A 17,402-nucleotide genomic window follows, 5' to 3' on the forward strand; every position below is an offset into this window, starting at 1 on the left:
GGGGGTGCTGGGCAGGTGCCATGGCTATTATAGGGGGAGCTGCAGCACCACCTACCCCCCCCCCCCCCCGGGCGCCGCCACTGAAAGCACTGAACACATGTGCTGCAAAAGTTTGCAACCAAGTACAGAAAAGCACAGCAAGCAAAAACAGAAACGCGCTGCAAAAACTCACAACACAACCAAATATGGAAACGCACAGCAAATATTCACAATGCACCAAAATACAGAAACATGCTGCAAATATTCACGATGCACCCAAATACAGAAAGGTGCTGTGAATATTCACAATGCACAAAAATACAGAAACACACTGCAAATATTCGCAAAGCACCAAAATACAGAAACACACTGCAAATATTCACAACGCAGCAAAAAACAGAAAAACACTGCAAATATGGTGTTCTTTTTTTTGCTGGTGTTTTTTCCTATTTGCATGCCCAGGTGAAAAATACGTAATATTAAATGTATTAAAAATTTGTTATAGTCTATTTGTATTGTACTAAAAACATACTCAAGTACATTTTTAATAAAACATTTTCAGCTGGGTGTTTTCGTCAGTTGCAGCAAGTTGAGCACTCCCGGACACCGTAAATGCATCAACATTGATTCAACATTGTTTCAATGATTGCTATCTGGGTATACATTTAGCATATATCATCATATTTAGGACAATCTAATAAGCAACCTAATTCAAATTTAAAAGATGTGAATAACAACTTGAGTGATGGTCAGCAACTCAAGTTAATATGGTGCTGTTGCTCACGTCTCAGCCCCCGTAGCACATGATTGGTTAAACTTGTATTGGTCGCCCTAGCGTGCATGAGGAGCCTTTCGGTGGAGCCGATGTGCGTGTTATTAAGCTGTTTCAAAGTTAAGGTAACCGTCAGACCTTACTGGACTTTTCGACATCGACAGACAAGCTGTCTTATGTGACTCGTGCACAGGTGGCGCGCGTAGATCGCTTCTGATGAGCTGTGACTTAATGTAATGCGCGGGGAATGCTCGTGGAGGGTCTGAAGTGAGTCATATGGTTCACTGTGGAACTGGACTACACACCCGGACTTGATGATGATGATCATGGTGCCGCGGACGTATTTCGGAGAGGAAACACAACTTCTGTTTTCATCCTGCGCCATGTAACATTGGCACCGACATGTAGCCATAAAAAAAACACGCCCGTTTAGACTCGTTTGATTTACCGGGAGTCTTTCACGTCAATACATAACAAATCTGGGGAATATTTTATCCTCTTCAACAGAAGCACTTGTATTCAAAGCAAGGATGCCTGATGTCCTGGGTCTGTACATTGGGATGGAGGTGTTCATTGCCCTTTCCTCTGTCATTGGGAATGTGATGGTGGTCTGGGCTGTGAGAATCAACCGATCTCTACGAGACACGACTATTTACTTTATCGTCAGCCTGGCTCTTGCGGACATTGCGGTCGGTGCACTTGTCATTCCCCTGGCTATAATCATAAGCATCGGACTGAAGACTAATTTTTACAGCTGCCTTCTCGTTGCATGTACGGTCCTGGTACTAACGCAAAGTTCAATCCTCGCCCTCCTGGCTATTGCTGTTGACCGCTATCTGAGAGTCAAGATACCAATGAGGTAATAAGATTTTGGTTGCTTATTAATTTCACTGGTAAATAGGCCTATTTCTCACTACCAATCCTATTTTATTTTTAAGGTTTCTGTGGGTCATAAAAAGTCTTAATTCTCACCTACACAGCTTAAGGCCTTACAATGGTCTTTAAATCAGAGCAGAACATCTTAAAATCATAAAGACATGGCATTTTTTGTTGCATAGCATAGGCTACATTGCAAAAACTCAGTATTTTTGTTCTGTTTTCCAATAGGCTACAAATATGTAAACCTCTTTGAAATCATGAACAAATAGGGGAGAGCAGGGCACCACCTAATGCTTTTTGACTTTCTTAGTTTGTGTAAATCCACTTTGGGTTCTGAGTATTTATTTTTTCCCCACATTATTTTACACATGTTTAGTAGCCTACAATTATGTGGTTTTGTTTCATTAATACAGTGTATACTTTTTTCTTGATTTACCCCGAAAGAATGGAAGTGAAATGTGACTACATGTCCCATAGGTGGGGTACATTGTAACATGACCAAATGACAGCTTAAAATGTTACCTGATATAATAAAAAGAAAATCCAAGACAAATTAAAATATTTTATCAATAAAATACAATTATTAACTTTTTAAAATAAATTAATGGCATTTTTAATAATTAAAAATATACACATTTTTGAGTTTGATAACAAACACATCGCTAAATGCCGCTATACAGCATAGTTAAAAACATAATGATGAATAATTTCTGAACATTGATTCTCATGCATTATTCAACCTTTTCTCATGGTTTCTCATAATAATTAATAAAAGTATAGAATAGAATATCATAGTTCTAATAGGGGCTCATTGTAACGCAGTGTTACAACATGCCCCATCTGCGCAACTGGGCTCGTGTCTTCTGCTGGTTAGGTCAGCATTAAAGAACAATCTCAACTGTTAAATAACAGATAGGCTATAAGATTACAATAATATCAGATTTGTCTTATTTTAATTAAACACAAAAACAGATGAAAAATAAACTTTAGTAAGAAATTTAATTTTTGCTTTGGTTAAATAAATGTTCAGTAATATCTTCCAAAGATTTTTTAATTTTGGCACATTTTATTCTCTAAATAATGTTGATATGGCAACTAGTAAATACACTTTTAACAGTTTCGTCATCCTGGCATGTGTGGAAAGTTTTAAACCATGTGTGGTTACAACTAGCCCCGCGTTAGGTTGTGCCCCGTGCTCCCCTATTTCTTGTCAACGAGTTATGAAAATTCACTTTTGAATTAGTTTTTCTTTTTCTGTGCCCATTAGCAGATAGGCTATTTGTTTTTATCATAAACAGGAAAGAGACTTAATATTTTGTCAATTTTTTGTCTCCAGTAAATGCATCTTGATTTAAGACTCTTTAGACATTTGCACCAGAAGACAAAATAGTACGGGAAGAACATCACTTTTTGCAGTGCGATCAGAGGGTATGCAGTGCGATCAGAGGGTAGCCTACAGCAAAAAGATAATTCCACATTTTAGTGGACAAGAGCAGAGGTATGCAAGCTACTTCTTTGTAAAAGTAATGGATATTTGTTGGAAGTTGTATTTTGAAACTCTGAAGTGTTGCAAATACAACTCCTTTTCTCCTTACATTTAGAGAACAGCTTTTACAATTTATTGTGTTTACTTACATTTTTTTACTTAAATGTTCTTTACTTTTTATGATTTTTTGTGATTTATGATTATTTTTTACTATTGCAAGGTTGAACATGGTCCACATGTGCGATCACAAATAACTATGTACAAAACCAGGGTTTGCTTGTTAAAAAAAAAATAATAATAATAATAATAATAATAATAATATATATATATATATATATATATATATATATATATATATATATATATATATATAATATACTGTATATAAAAAATAAAAATAAAAAATAAATATATAAATGTTTTTTTTCCATACATACATATACGCATACATAAATTTAAACCCCCCCAAAATGGGGGTGGATTAACAACACCAGCACAGCTCCAGGATTCCCACTGCTCCTCCTTGATAACATTAAGTATGGGTGGCCTGTCGAGTTATTATATGGGATAGTTTTGTAACAAATTCAGTCCAGGCCTTAAGTGTTTTTGGTTTTGCTTTATTGATTCTCGCTGTTGTGAGTTCTAACAGGGCAATGTATTTTAGTTCTAGGAGCCATAATTTGGCTGCTGGGATTGTAGGCTCATGCCAAATCTTAAAGATATTTTTTTGGCCACAGTTAGAGCAGTGTGAAGAATCTTGCGCTGGCTAACAGTCAGATCATCATTCAGCAAACAGAGACTGAGGTGTTTAAGGATAACCTTGTCACATAGTTCTGTCACAACATGAAAGACCTCCTCCCAGAAGTTGCCAATATGTTGGCACTCATAAAACATGTAGGTACCCACAGAATTTTAATTACATAGTGAGCAGAAAGGGGTAGGCAAACACTTCATTTTGTGCAAGATGTTTGGAGTAGCATGATGCTGCGTTCACACCAAACACGAATAGAACGTCTGGCGCGAGTGATTTCAATGTTAAGTCAATGGAAAGGCGCGTTGACACGCGTCTGGAGGTCCCGCGGTGCGGAAGGCGCGTTTCGCGCGGCGTTTATAGTCGACGCACGCGCCGTTGTAGTATTCTGTGAAACGACAGGGGGCGACTTGGAGTAATTGTTCTTAAATCCATCGAAAGCAGGAGCAAAGAAGTAGTTTCTGATGTTCCAGGTGACGGTGTTGCCGTGGAACTGAACCTCTCTTGTGTCTGTTCATCTTCCTCCTTTAAACAATCAATAGGCAAAAAATTAATTAAAAACAGTTTTTTAAACACATTTCTTTGTAGAAGGCTACTGAATGTGTACCAATCATACACTGTAATCTATGACTCTACAATATCACTCAATCAAAGGAATTCTAAGGTAGAAAATGCAACAAAAAATGGTATTATGTTGTATTACATGTTGAAGCAAGCTGTAAAATCCACTAGCCTATTGTTTTATATAGAATTGTTCTTTATGCGATGATCCCTCATGGAAGGGTCATAAATGTGCCGGTACTGACGCACCAGCTCGGACAAAGTTGCCAAAATTGTACATCTTCGGATGCGAAGGTGCGCGCGGAGTTACAAAAAATGCGCTGCGCACCGCCAGGCGAAATGGGGTCTTGCGGAGCCAACGTGCGAGACCGCCCCCTCCGCGTTGACGTCATTTTTGCCACGCGCACCCTCGCACTCTTGTGGCCGCGGCGAGTATAAACAAGGCTTTGCACGCGAGTGGTGCTTTTTGTGCATTCACGCGTTTGAAGCCAATTTTGAAAAATTTGAACTTTGCCGTCATTTCGCGCCGTGTTAACCAATCAGGAGCCTGCTCGCTGGGGTCACGTGGTACAGTGACGTGATGAGAAACCCTGCATAATTTAAAAATACTACTATTGTGTCACAAAATGTAGTTTTAAGACTTTTTCAGGTGAGAATGTAGTTGGTTAAAGCTCAAATCTGTGGTTTATTTATAAAGAGCCTATTTAAAAAAAAAAATCTTGTGTTTTTGGAGTTGTGAGATCCAGGCGATCACCTGGCAATCATCGCTCATAACCCCGGCGAGGGCAGCCTTTTTCTCGGCCAGTCCTTCTGACGTTTGCCGCTGGCTCTGATGTCCTGTAGTGGTGCATCTTGTGTAGATCTAACGGCCGATCTTTGCTCTCATGAATCTATAATTTGTTGTCTGCCAAATCATTTTGACTGAGGGCAAAGAGAAGTTTCATAACTTTATATTTTAAGGATATTTAAATATACATGCAGTGAAGATAATGTAGGAGTTGCCTGGACCACATCTGTGTGGCTATTAATGCTTAAACGTGCAGTATGTAACTTTTGGCCACTAGGGGTCACTCATTCAAAATAATAACAACAGACATACTTTGATGACGTCGGGAAAGTGCGTGGGCTCATGGGAGTTGTTGTCATTGTCACTGTCAACCAGCGAATCTGGCATCTCCAGCAGAAAACATGTTCACTGACAAGGTAATGTATTGTTATTACGTTTATCTATTGTTAATCTATTGTTGTTACGTTTAGTTATGGCTTTTCACTTTATATAATCAATCTAATGAAATAGCAGCGAGCTACCGTTAGTTAACAAACTTATCAGTAACGTTAGCTAATGTGTGAGACAGAATGTTGTGCGGGCGGTCGCTATGTCAACATACCTATAAGTTGAGTGACTTATAGGTATGTTGACATATTAACCGCGCATCATAATTTGAGTTACTCAAATTATAGGTATGTTGACATGGCATCCGCGCTTGTCGAACATTCTGTCTATCAACTTGAGTCGCTGCTACTAACGTTTAGATCAGGCATCTACTACCCTCGTCCTGGAGAGATGTTGTCCAGACTCTGTTCGCTACAAAACATGTTTCATCACATGTAATTGTAATAATTATAGGTTTCATAAGCCGAATCAGGTGTCATTGTGTGTGTTTGGATTGAAAACCTAACGTACAGGATGGTAACGTTTGCTCTCCAGAACGAGGGTTGGAGACTTCAGCTCCCTGTAAAATTAATTCACAATTAGGTAGCACTTATATTATATTGTGCTATGCCAACAACGTGTTGTAAAGAAAACTGTAATTATATAATTACAAAACCATAGCAATAAGTCTTATGATCACATAAGATGTACATCTCATACACATGCATCTTATGTGACCATAAGACTTTTTGCTATGGTTTTGTACTTATCGAATTATAATGTTAAACATTTATTTTGTAATTATCAAATAAATAAAAAAGACCTATGGTGAACTGATCATGTCCCTTCTGTATCTCAAGAGTTTTTTTCTTTTTTTTTTTAGAATTTTGTAGTAATATTTGACAATTAAAAACAAAGTATTATATTAAATCTAACTTTAGCAAAGACAAAGAACAAACAATATGTAGGTATTTATAATAAAAGAATAGTCAAAAAAACATATTAATTTAATTAAAAATATAATACAATATAATTTATAAATTTTACATAGACAAAAAACTATTATTTACATTTTTTTACTCAAGTATGGGGTATGAGATAACATCTAAAAATAATGTTTGTTTTCCTGTCAACATGTGAATATATTGCAGGGAGAGACAGATGGCTCCTCACCGGATGCCTCAATAGCATCATTAGATATTAGCAATGAGACGTCGAGTCCCCAGCATGGAAAGAAAGACTTGTTATTTGGAAGAGTAACTGCAAGAGAAAGTAGGAAAGGGACAGGAAGGGCAAGTAGAGCAGCTGGAGTGAGTGGGAGAGGAAGACCGGTAGTTAGGGGAAAGACAAGAGCAGGCAGAAGAGCAGCAAGCAGTGGAGCAGAAACAAGTGGAGCAGTCGAAGTCATCGTTGAAGCAGGAGTGATTGGAGCTGCTGTAGGGATCGAAGCACCAAGAGGAAGGACTGTAGGTAGAAGGAGAGGGACGACAAGAGCGGAAAGTACTGCAGGACACAGCAGTGCAACCAGGGGTAGACAGGCAGCTAGAGGAAGAGGGACTAGAGCAGCACTTGGAATCTCTGAAGAGGACAGAGTGAGGGTGCAGAGGCTGCAAGAGGAAAGAAAGTCCCAGACACAGGTATCTTAGAGAAGACTGCAAGTCTCAGGATAAGATTAAACTTCCTTTTATCAATGAAAAAAAAAAATATATATATATTAATAGAGACAAGAATGTGAAAAATATTTTCATTTTGGATTATTCTTAGAGTCAGTGTTACATTTGTTAAATTCTTAACATTGTTATTTTCAGGAGCAGATCTGGAATATGGATCCAGATTAGGGCTGCACGATTCTTGCTAAAATGTGAATCACGATTTTTCTCCATGGGAATTGAGATCACGATTCTCTTACACGATTCTCATTTTTTCTTATACTTTAAAAAACAAATTATCAACATTTTAAATAAAAGTAATTAGTTACAATTAAATTAAAATGTAGAAACAACAAATGTAGAAAGACTAGTTGTAAATCTATGCTTATTACTGTTTATTTCTATTTTTATGATTATTTAATATCTTGGCTTGTGGAGAGAGGGTTTTTGTTGTCTTATTTCGTTGTTTCTTTTTGTTTTAGTGTTTTTTGTAAAAAATGAAAACTATAAATAAAATATTTTTTTCAATTGGGATGTTTTTCACCCGTTTCAGCAATATTCGCGGGTACCCGCTCTGCATGGCACTTTAAAAACCGGATAGTTTATTTATAGTTCGATTACGGATATTTCACGTCATGTTCGAATGCACATTCGAATATCGAATAAAAAGTGACAGCCCTAATGGCTTTTGTTAGGCTATATCTTTGTGCCGCTGGGAACTTGGAGGGTATGGCGATGCTCCATACAACGCCTGAGTTATGGAAGTTTGCGTGGTCTGGCGGCTGGTATTTTGTGATGTGGCTCCCTTGTCTCTCATGGCTAACTCATACTGTTTTTTGTGGTGACGTTTGAGGTGATTGTATAGATTAGTGGTGTTACCTTGCGGTGCTGCGACGATGCAAAAGCAATTTTTGCAAATAACTCTTTGCGCATCGTTCTCAGGTTTAAACCCGAAAAAGCTCCACACGGTGGAATGTGCTCCTTTTTTCTGTACCAATGTTGTTGTTACATCCTCACTCTCACCGTCGCCACCGGGATTTTCCACACTGGGGTTAATTTTTTACCTCTTATCCCCTACAAATCTGACTCCGTTTAGGTCTGCCGACTTGTTACACGTCAGTAACAGCGGAACGTGGCCAATGAGGGAGAGGAGAGAAGTGGAGATTTATGATTGATTGGTTAGTGTTTTTTTATTGTGTGAGTGTGATAAGCTCTGGTGTGACCAAAAACGCGTGAACGCAGCATGATCTGAGGGAAATACACGGAAGAGAATCGCCAACATTAAGAAATGAGATCGCATTTATGTTTGAATCGAGATCGTGATTTTTTTTCCGATTAATCGTGCAGCCCTAATCCAGATGACGCTCGTTCACTCTTGATCAGAGTCATGGATAGAGAGCCTTGCCTTATCTTCGATGTGCTCCAGCCAGCTGCTCAGGGAAAAGAAGTTCCATTACCAGGTGTGCCTGGATGGTGCAGCTGCTCAAGATGCAGGGAAATGGGATCCGACTTGGAAAATAAATGTTGTGGCAAGAGGGAGGCCAACTGCGTCAGTATATTGTCCCACATGTCATTGTATATTTTAGATGAGCATGTACTGAGATTATCACGGCGTCTCAGAAATGACATTTATGCTCTCCATGACACACAGCTGCCTGGGGATGACAACCGGGAATTTCGCTATGCCGCTTACCGAAATTTTGTTTTGTGGAATTATGGTGCCCTTGGTGCGGGAAACCGTGTTGTCATCCCCAGCTGTTGTGTGTCCAGAATACGGGATAAATACCCGGACCCATTTGGAAGATACACTGGGTTCATAGAAACAATTTTATAAACTTTAGTTGATAAAGACACCTTACTGTTGTTGTTTTCATTTGTGTTTGATGTTTATTTATTTTATTAATTTATTTATCAATATCTAGAGCAGCATACATAGGTGATTTTGATTTGCAAGTAATTAAATTTTTGAAATAAAAATAAAAACTTGTGTTGGAATTGAACAAATAAACTTGCGTCATATTTATTTACATGTCATGTTTCGGAAAAAAATGGAGTCTTCTCTCCAAAAAAAAAAAAAATACTGTTTGCTAAAAACAAATTGCTCAGTTGTTCTCTTGATGTGTATTGCCGGGCCCTATAAGAGGATTTTTTTTTAAATTTAAATATACAGTAATAAAAGTATAATTTCCCATCATGTAAAAATATAGGTCAAGTCTTATTTTACAGTCTAAGGACAAATTTGTTTCAGTGAAATGTATTTACAGTTTAAACTTTCAGCTGGTCACTGGTCATACCTAGGCCTATACTGACGTGGGACTCAACAATGGTGTCTACAGCTGGAGGTTGAACACTTGGAAGTAGTCCAAGTGTTCGAGGGTCATCAGGACGTAGAATCCTCCGCCTTGGACAGCCCCTGTCAGAATCCAGTCTTTTTCTCAAAATGGCTGCCTGTAGATCAGGGATGTAGCTGTAGTTCTTCTCTTCTTTCATGGTGTAGACAGTCCATCTCCCAGATTTTTTTTGGTATTGTCGACGTAAGCTATAAAACATAAATTGACAATATAGGTTGTATTTAGTTTGAATGCACTAATAAACATAAAAAAATCTAACATTCTTAAAAAAGTCCTGAGTCTAAAATAAGTTATATATATATATATATTTATTTATTTATTTCAAATGTTACACAAATTATACACTGCAGATAAATATGCTTTTAAGAATAGTGTGCACTGATAATTTATTGGTCATCTTACATCAATTGGCCTTCTTTGTTGAGAATTGGCGGTCTGTTTTTATGATGGTTGTAGTCAAGTGCTGCCAGGAGAGTATGTGCCTCATAAACCAATGGCGAGAAACTGAAACGTTTGCTTGCGTACATAAGTATATGGTTGTGAAAGGACTCCAGTTGACAGGTAGATCTGTGTAAATAATGTCTGAAGAATTATAACACAGACTAGAGGTTATAAAGAGGTTAGAGGTTATAGCTAGTTACCTGAAAGGCAGATATCTGTGCACATCTTTAAACCATCTCTTGTTAAGCACAATCTTTTCTAGTGCCTTGTGAGCCTGTGACCCACTCTCCAGCCATTCTTTCTCATTATTTTCTGCCAGACAATCATGCAAGCATTTGCCAAGGTACCATGTGTGCTCATTGGTAACATGATGAAGCACACTGCTCCAGAGTTTCTACAAGAAATAGTTGCAGATTAGATCAGACAGTGTTAAAACAATACAAGTTTAGATGTTAATGTGTTGTACTTAGTGTTCTCTGATCTAATTGTGGATGAGTGTCAAAAGATTAAATACATACCTCCAAGTCAGCTGTGTGTACAATTTTTTTTAATTGCAAAAAAATGTATTATGTACACTGCCCATTATTTTTTTACAAAGTTATTTCGGAATACGAATCTGGAGCCTTTTCCATTATCAAGGTCAGGTAAGTTTATGGTCAGTCTAGCCATATGATTAAACTTTGTTTTTAAAAGGCCTCCTCAAAAAAGTTAACAATATTGGAGTATATCTAAACATCATTTATGTATTTATTTATTTATTTATACGAATTTGGAATAAAATTTTAAATTTATTACTTACCCTGAAATGCCCATCAGTCTCTGCTGTCTTACAACAGAACCAAAAGTGGTTAACAATGTCTTTGGTCCACTTCAGAAGTATTTTTTGCCCTGACAGCTGTCCTGCCTTAGTATGAAAAAAAAAAAAAAAAACATATTTAGAATATGTTATAAATATGTGTTCACATGTCCAAGTTGAAACTTTAAAAATATAAAAACCCACTGCTGTGATCTTCTTGGCCAGATTCTTCGCACCATGCCACATATCCCATGAGTGAAGTACTCCTGAGTCCTTGTACCTACCAGAGTTAGGATCTTGGAAACAAAACAAAAACAAGTTATTTTGAAGCTAATATATGCAATAGAAAAAAACCATCCACATCTACTAAACAAAAGATTATATATTTATTCAGTAAATAATAACTACCGTACTTACTCATAAGAGAAGAAATCTGATTGTGAGCATCCGTACAAATTTCTGTGAGCTTTATTTCAGTTAGAAGCTTGTCCATGGTCCTTACAAAAGCCTCTCTTTCCATAATTACAGAGTTTCGCTGGGTCTGCCTTTTGTCAATGGTCACAACAGATATAATCTCCTTTGATTCATTCTCCATTGTGGTGTAGGTGCAGTACTGTGCACAGTGTCCTGGACTGTCCATTCTTCCATCTGCTGTAAAAGTCAAGAACCAAAATGATTTCTAAATGAGAAATGCGATGACAAACTAGAAAAAAGTCCAAGACAGGATAAAATAAAAACCAGATCAAAATGGATTAGAAACATTGTACTTTAAAAAAATATATATAAAACAACAAATTTGAACTAAATCATGAATTAAGGATATAACACACAAAAATATAGTTTGAAATGAAATTACATACCTAGCACTACAACACTGTCTTTATCCTGCAGCCGTTGGATCGCTGTAGATCTCTTCACTTCCCAAAATTCCCTGATTGTTCCTACACAGTAGGTGTCTTGTATGTTAAAGAAAAGGTCCTTCCCAACAAATCCCATGTTCATGTATTTGAACAGGTGGGAAACTTTATAGTAGTTATTCCCAGACAGTAGTACATTTGTAGCCATCATGAAGTCCCCTGGATCCCATATTTTAGTGTGGGCTGTGAGTTCCACTTCCATATTTTGTGACCATTGGAACATATCTGTAAAATATTAAAACAATATTATAATTAGACAAACTCAAACTCAACTTTTCTGTATAAATTACATTTCAATAAATAATGTAGATGTATACGTTGTTGTGGTATGTAGATACTTTTTGACTCGCCCATTCAATGATTGTTCCTGTGCCTCTTGAAGTCAGATTTACTTCAAATGGTGCTGAAGCCTGGCAAGCCTGATTTGTCACATTGTTTGTGAAATTGCATTTCAAAACAGGCAGCTTTAGACACGTAACCAGCTGTTTCAAGTTCAATTGATACACTATTGATGCCTTCTGTCCAATTACATCATCCTCACACAAGACCTGTAAGCTAGACGGTGACGTGACCAAATCTTCTTCTTGGGGCGGTACATCATTCTCAGTGGAAAGTAGTACCATTTCTTCCAGGCTGATGAACGGAAGCTTTTCCATCATCTCCAATGTTTTTTTCCTCCACCAGTTCTGTCATTGTAAAACAATTATTACATTATGCATTATTAACATGCGTTTACTTTTTGGAAAATGTATTTCTTTTTTTTAAAGATATCAGTAAAAAAGAAACTCATTATAAACACATCATTACACTAAAATATACAATATATAGGCCAAATTGTTTCACTTCTCTTCCATTCAACTAGAAGGAATAACATACAGTCTATGTATAGTTTGCCATTGATCCAAGACTAGCAACTTACATTCGCAATCACACAAGAGTTTTAAACTATGGTGAAACCTATGAACAAACCTCATACAAATAGATGGGATGTAGTCATCATCCAAACTACTATCTTCACTTGCTGATTCCAAAGCACCATCGTCATCTTTATCTCTCCAGTCAATTCTGAAAATAAAAAAAATACAAAGACCTTTCATGGTGTAGACAGTCCATCTCCCAGATTTTTTTTGGTATTGTCGACGTAAGCTATAAAACATAAATTGACAATATAGGTTGTATTTAGTTTGAATGCACTAATAAACATAAAAAAATCTAACATTCTTAAAAAAGTCCTGAGTCTAAAATAAGTTATATATATATATATATTTATTTATTTATTTCAAATGTTACACAAATTATACACTGCAGATAAATATGCTTTTAAGAATAGTGTGCACTGATAATTTATTGGTCATCTTACATCAATTGGCCTTCTTTGTTGAGAATTGGCGGTCTGTTTTTATGATGGTTGTAGTCAAGTGCTGCCAGGAGAGTATGTGCCTCATAAACCAATGGCGAGAAACTGAAACGTTTGCTTGCGTACATAAGTATATGGTTGTGAAAGGACTCCAGTTGACAGGTAGATCTGTGTAAATAATGTCTGAAGAATTATAACACAGACTAGAGGTTATAAAGAGGTTAGAGGTTATAGCTAGTTACCTGAAAGGCAGATATCTGTGCACATCTTTAAACCATCTCTTGTTAAGCACAATCTTTTCTAGTGCCTTGTGAGCCTGTGACCCACTCTCCAGCCATTCTTTCTCATTATTTTCTGCCAGACAATCATGCAAGCATTTGCCAAGGTACCATGTGTGCTCATTGGTAACATGATGAAGCACACTGCTCCAGAGTTTCTACAAGAAATAGTTGCAGATTAGATCAGACAGTGTTAAAACAATACAAGTTTAGATGTTAATGTGTTGTACTTAGTGTTCTCTGATCTAATTGTGGATGAGTGTCAAAAGATTAAATACATACCTCCAAGTCAGCTGTGTGTACAATTTTTTTTAATTGCAAAAAAATGTATTATGTACACTGCCCATTATTTTTTTACAAAGTTATTTCGGAATACGAATCTGGAGCCTTTTCCATTATCAAGGTCAGGTAAGTTTATGGTCAGTCTAGCCATATGATTAAACTTTGTTTTTAAAAGGCCTCCTCAAAAAAGTTAACAATATTGGAGTATATCTAAACATCATTTATGTATTTATTTATTTATTTATACGAATTTGGAATAAAATTTTAAATTTATTACTTACCCTGAAATGCCCATCAGTCTCTGCTGTCTTACAACAGAACCAAAAGTGGTTAACAATGTATTTGGTCCACTTCAGAAGTATTTTTTGCCCTGACAGCTGTCCTGCCTTAGTATGAAAAAAAAAAAAAAAAACATATTTAGAATATGTTATAAATATGTGTTCACATGTCCAAGTTGAAACTTTAAAAATATAAAAACCCACTGCTGTGATCTTCTTGGCCAGATTCTTCGCACCATGCCACATATCCCATGAGTGAAGTACTCCTGAGTCCTTGTACCTACCAGAGTTAGGATCTTGGAAACAAAACAAAAACAAGTTATTTTGAAGCTAATATATGCAATAGAAAAAAACCATCCACATCTACTAAACAAAAGATTATATATTTATTCAGTAAATAATAACTACCGTACTTACTCATAAGAGAAGAAATCTGATTGTGAGCATCCGTACAAATTTCTGTGAGCTTTATTTCAGTTAGAAGCTTGTCCATGGTCCTTACAAAAGCCTCTCTTTCCATAATTACAGAGTTTCGCTGGGTCTGCCTTTTGTCAATGGTCACAACAGATATAATCTCCTTTGATTCATTCTCCATTGTGGTGTAGGTGCAGTACTGTGCACAGTGTCCTGGACTGTCCATTCTTCCATCTGCTGTAAAAGTCAAGAACCAAAATGATTTCTAAATGAGAAATGCGATGACAAACTAGAAAAAAGTCCAAGACAGGATAAAATAAAAACCAGATCAAAATGGATTAGAAACATTGTACTTTAAAAAAATTTATATAAAACAACAAATTTGAACTAAATCATGAATTAAGGATATAACACACAAAAATATAGTTTGAAATGAAATTACATACCTAGCACTACAACACTGTCTTTATCCTGCAGCCGTTGGATCGCTGTAGATCTCTTCACTTCCCAAAATTCCCTGATTGTTCCTACACAGTAGGTGTCTTGTATGTTAAAGAAAAGGTCCTTCCCAACAAATCCCATGTTCATGTATTTGAACAGGTGGGAAACTTTATAGTAGTTATTCCCAGACAGTAGTACATTTGTAGCCATCATGAAGTCCCCTGGATCCCATATTTTAGTGTGGGCTGTGAGTTCCACTTCCATATTTTGTGACCATTGGAACATATCTGTAAAATATTAAAACAATATTATAATTAGACAAACTCAAACTCAACTTTTCTGTATAAATTACATTTCAATAAATAATGTAGATGTATACGTTGTTGTGGTATGTAGATACTTTTTGACTCGCCCATTCAATGATTGTTCCTGTGCCTCTTGAAGTCAGATTTACTTCAAATGGTGCTGAAGCCTGGCAAGCCTGATTTGTCACATTGTTTGTGAAATTGCATTTCAAAACAGGCAGCTTTAGACACGTAACCAGCTGTTTCAAGTTCAATTGATACACTATTGATGCCTTCTGTCCAATTACATCATCCTCACACAAGACCTGTAAGCTAGACGGTGACGTGACCAAATCTTCTTCTTGGGGCGGTACATCATTCTCAGTGGAAAGTAGTACCATTTCTTCCAGGCTGATGAACGGAAGCTTTTCCATCATCTCCAATGTTTTTTTCCTCCACCAGTTCTGTCATTGTAAAACAATTATTACATTATGCATTATTAACATGCGTTTACTTTTTGGAAAATGTATTTCTTTTTTTTAAAGATATCAGTAAAAAAGAAACTCATTATAAACACATCATTACACTAAAATATACAATATATAGGCCAAATTGTTTCACTTCTCTTCCATTCAACTAGAAGGAATAACATACAGTCTATGTATAGTTTGCCATTGATCCAAGACTAGCAACTTACATTCGCAATCACACAAGAGTTTTAAACTATGGTGAAACCTATGAACAAACCTCATACAAATAGATGGGATGTAGTCATCATCCAAACTACTATCTTCACTTGCTGATTCCAAAGCACCATCGTCATCTTTATCTCTCCAGTCAATTCTGAAAATAAAAAAAATACAAAGACCAATACATAATTCAATTAATCAAACATAAAATTACACAAAGGGTGAGTTTATTAAGAGGATTCAGTTTCAAATATTGAGAGCTTTCATCATGGGTATAAAACAAGAGTAATATACAAATAATGGATTATAATGATACTTACACTGTGTTTTGAAGATCATTAGCGTCTTCTTTCAGGGTAATGGTGGACTCATCATGAACACTCATTTTAGAAAAACTATAATAAAAAATAATAATTATAACATTTTATTACAAACTATGTTGAAGTTTTGCAAACTAAATTCTGAACCACAACTGCTATTTGTGTAATTTGTGTTCATAAAGAAATTATTGAATGTGAAAGGACTTTATGTAATCTCCGATTATGAATTTTACATAAAGTAACAATTTATTACTTCTATAAAATATTTTAAAATCACCTTTCATCCAGCGCCTGTTGTTCTATTTCAGCAATAGAAATTTCTTCAATATCAGACTCCAGAATGCATTTTTCTCTTTAAAATAACATCAACAAAAAACAGATATTTGTTATACTTTCATATGTATCGAACTGGAAAAGTAATATAATAAAACTTGTGTATACCTTACCTATGTGATGATGACTCACTGGATGGTGGAATGGTTGAGAGAGTTTGAAAGGGCATTACATGTCTTTTGCTTGTTGATGTGGATGGACCTCCTTTTTCATAACTGTTCAATAAGGAAATAAATTTCAATTTAGTTTATCATTACCAACCCATAATACATAGTGAGTGAGAGAACCAGCAATACGTTGTTCATTGGAACACGCGCTCTGTCGCTCCCCACGTTCATCAGTCATTCTAATAAACATTTATTTTGGAACTCAGAGATATATGAATTAGTAGATCATTATTAAATCAATATTATATGTAGCTAGTATTAACATATGATAAAAGTGACGGTCACCTTACATTAATTGACCAAGATACTGGCATATTACCATATGAAGCTAACGTTACTTTCTCCAGCTACATATAAAACCAATAATAGCTAGTCCATCTGCGTTTTACACATGACATCATCGTGTCACCAAATATACGGATAGAAATATACTTTTGAATCAGTTTTTAAAAAATAGCTGTTTCAGTCTCCAAAAACACAGGATCCGCCTATTTGAAACGCTGATACAATACAAAATGTATACGTATTCAGCTAAACGCGTCTCAATGTGGTCAAGATCGCTATGCAATATGCAAACATACAGCATGCTATAATTATATGATTATGATGTTAGCTGAATGGTTACTTAACTTACCTGTTTATTAAAACGCAAGCGAGATCAGCATCTCTCTGCAGTCCGAGCTTGTCACGAAGATTTCGCCATCTTTCAAAGGCTTCTCCAAGGTTTACACGTCTCTTGCTTCTTTTACTGTCCCAAAATCTTCTCGGGTCATTTTTTTAACCCGTACGTTTGCGCTTTGTTGAGCTGGCAGAACGTACAGGCA

At 36.3% G+C, this 17,402-nt stretch overlaps 1 protein-coding gene across 1 annotated transcript in view; it reads left to right on the plus strand.

Annotated features, from left to right (window-relative positions):
• The first annotated feature begins 927 nt into the window (after positions 1-927).
• LOC307142846 (adenosine receptor A1) overlaps positions 928-17,402 on the plus strand; it is a 155,416-nt gene continuing 138,941 nt past the window's right edge. The window contains exon 1 of the mRNA XM_079843980.1: positions 928-1,610. Within this exon, the coding sequence (XP_079700106.1) occupies positions 1,282-1,610 (329 nt within the window). The 5' untranslated portion in view covers positions 928-1,281. The remainder of the gene's footprint in view (positions 1,611-17,402) is intronic.

This window comes from Gobio gobio (genome assembly GCF_949357685.1).
Source record: "Gobio gobio genome assembly, chromosome: 19".
NCBI classification, from domain to species: Eukaryota; Metazoa; Chordata; class Actinopteri; order Cypriniformes; family Gobionidae; genus Gobio; species Gobio gobio.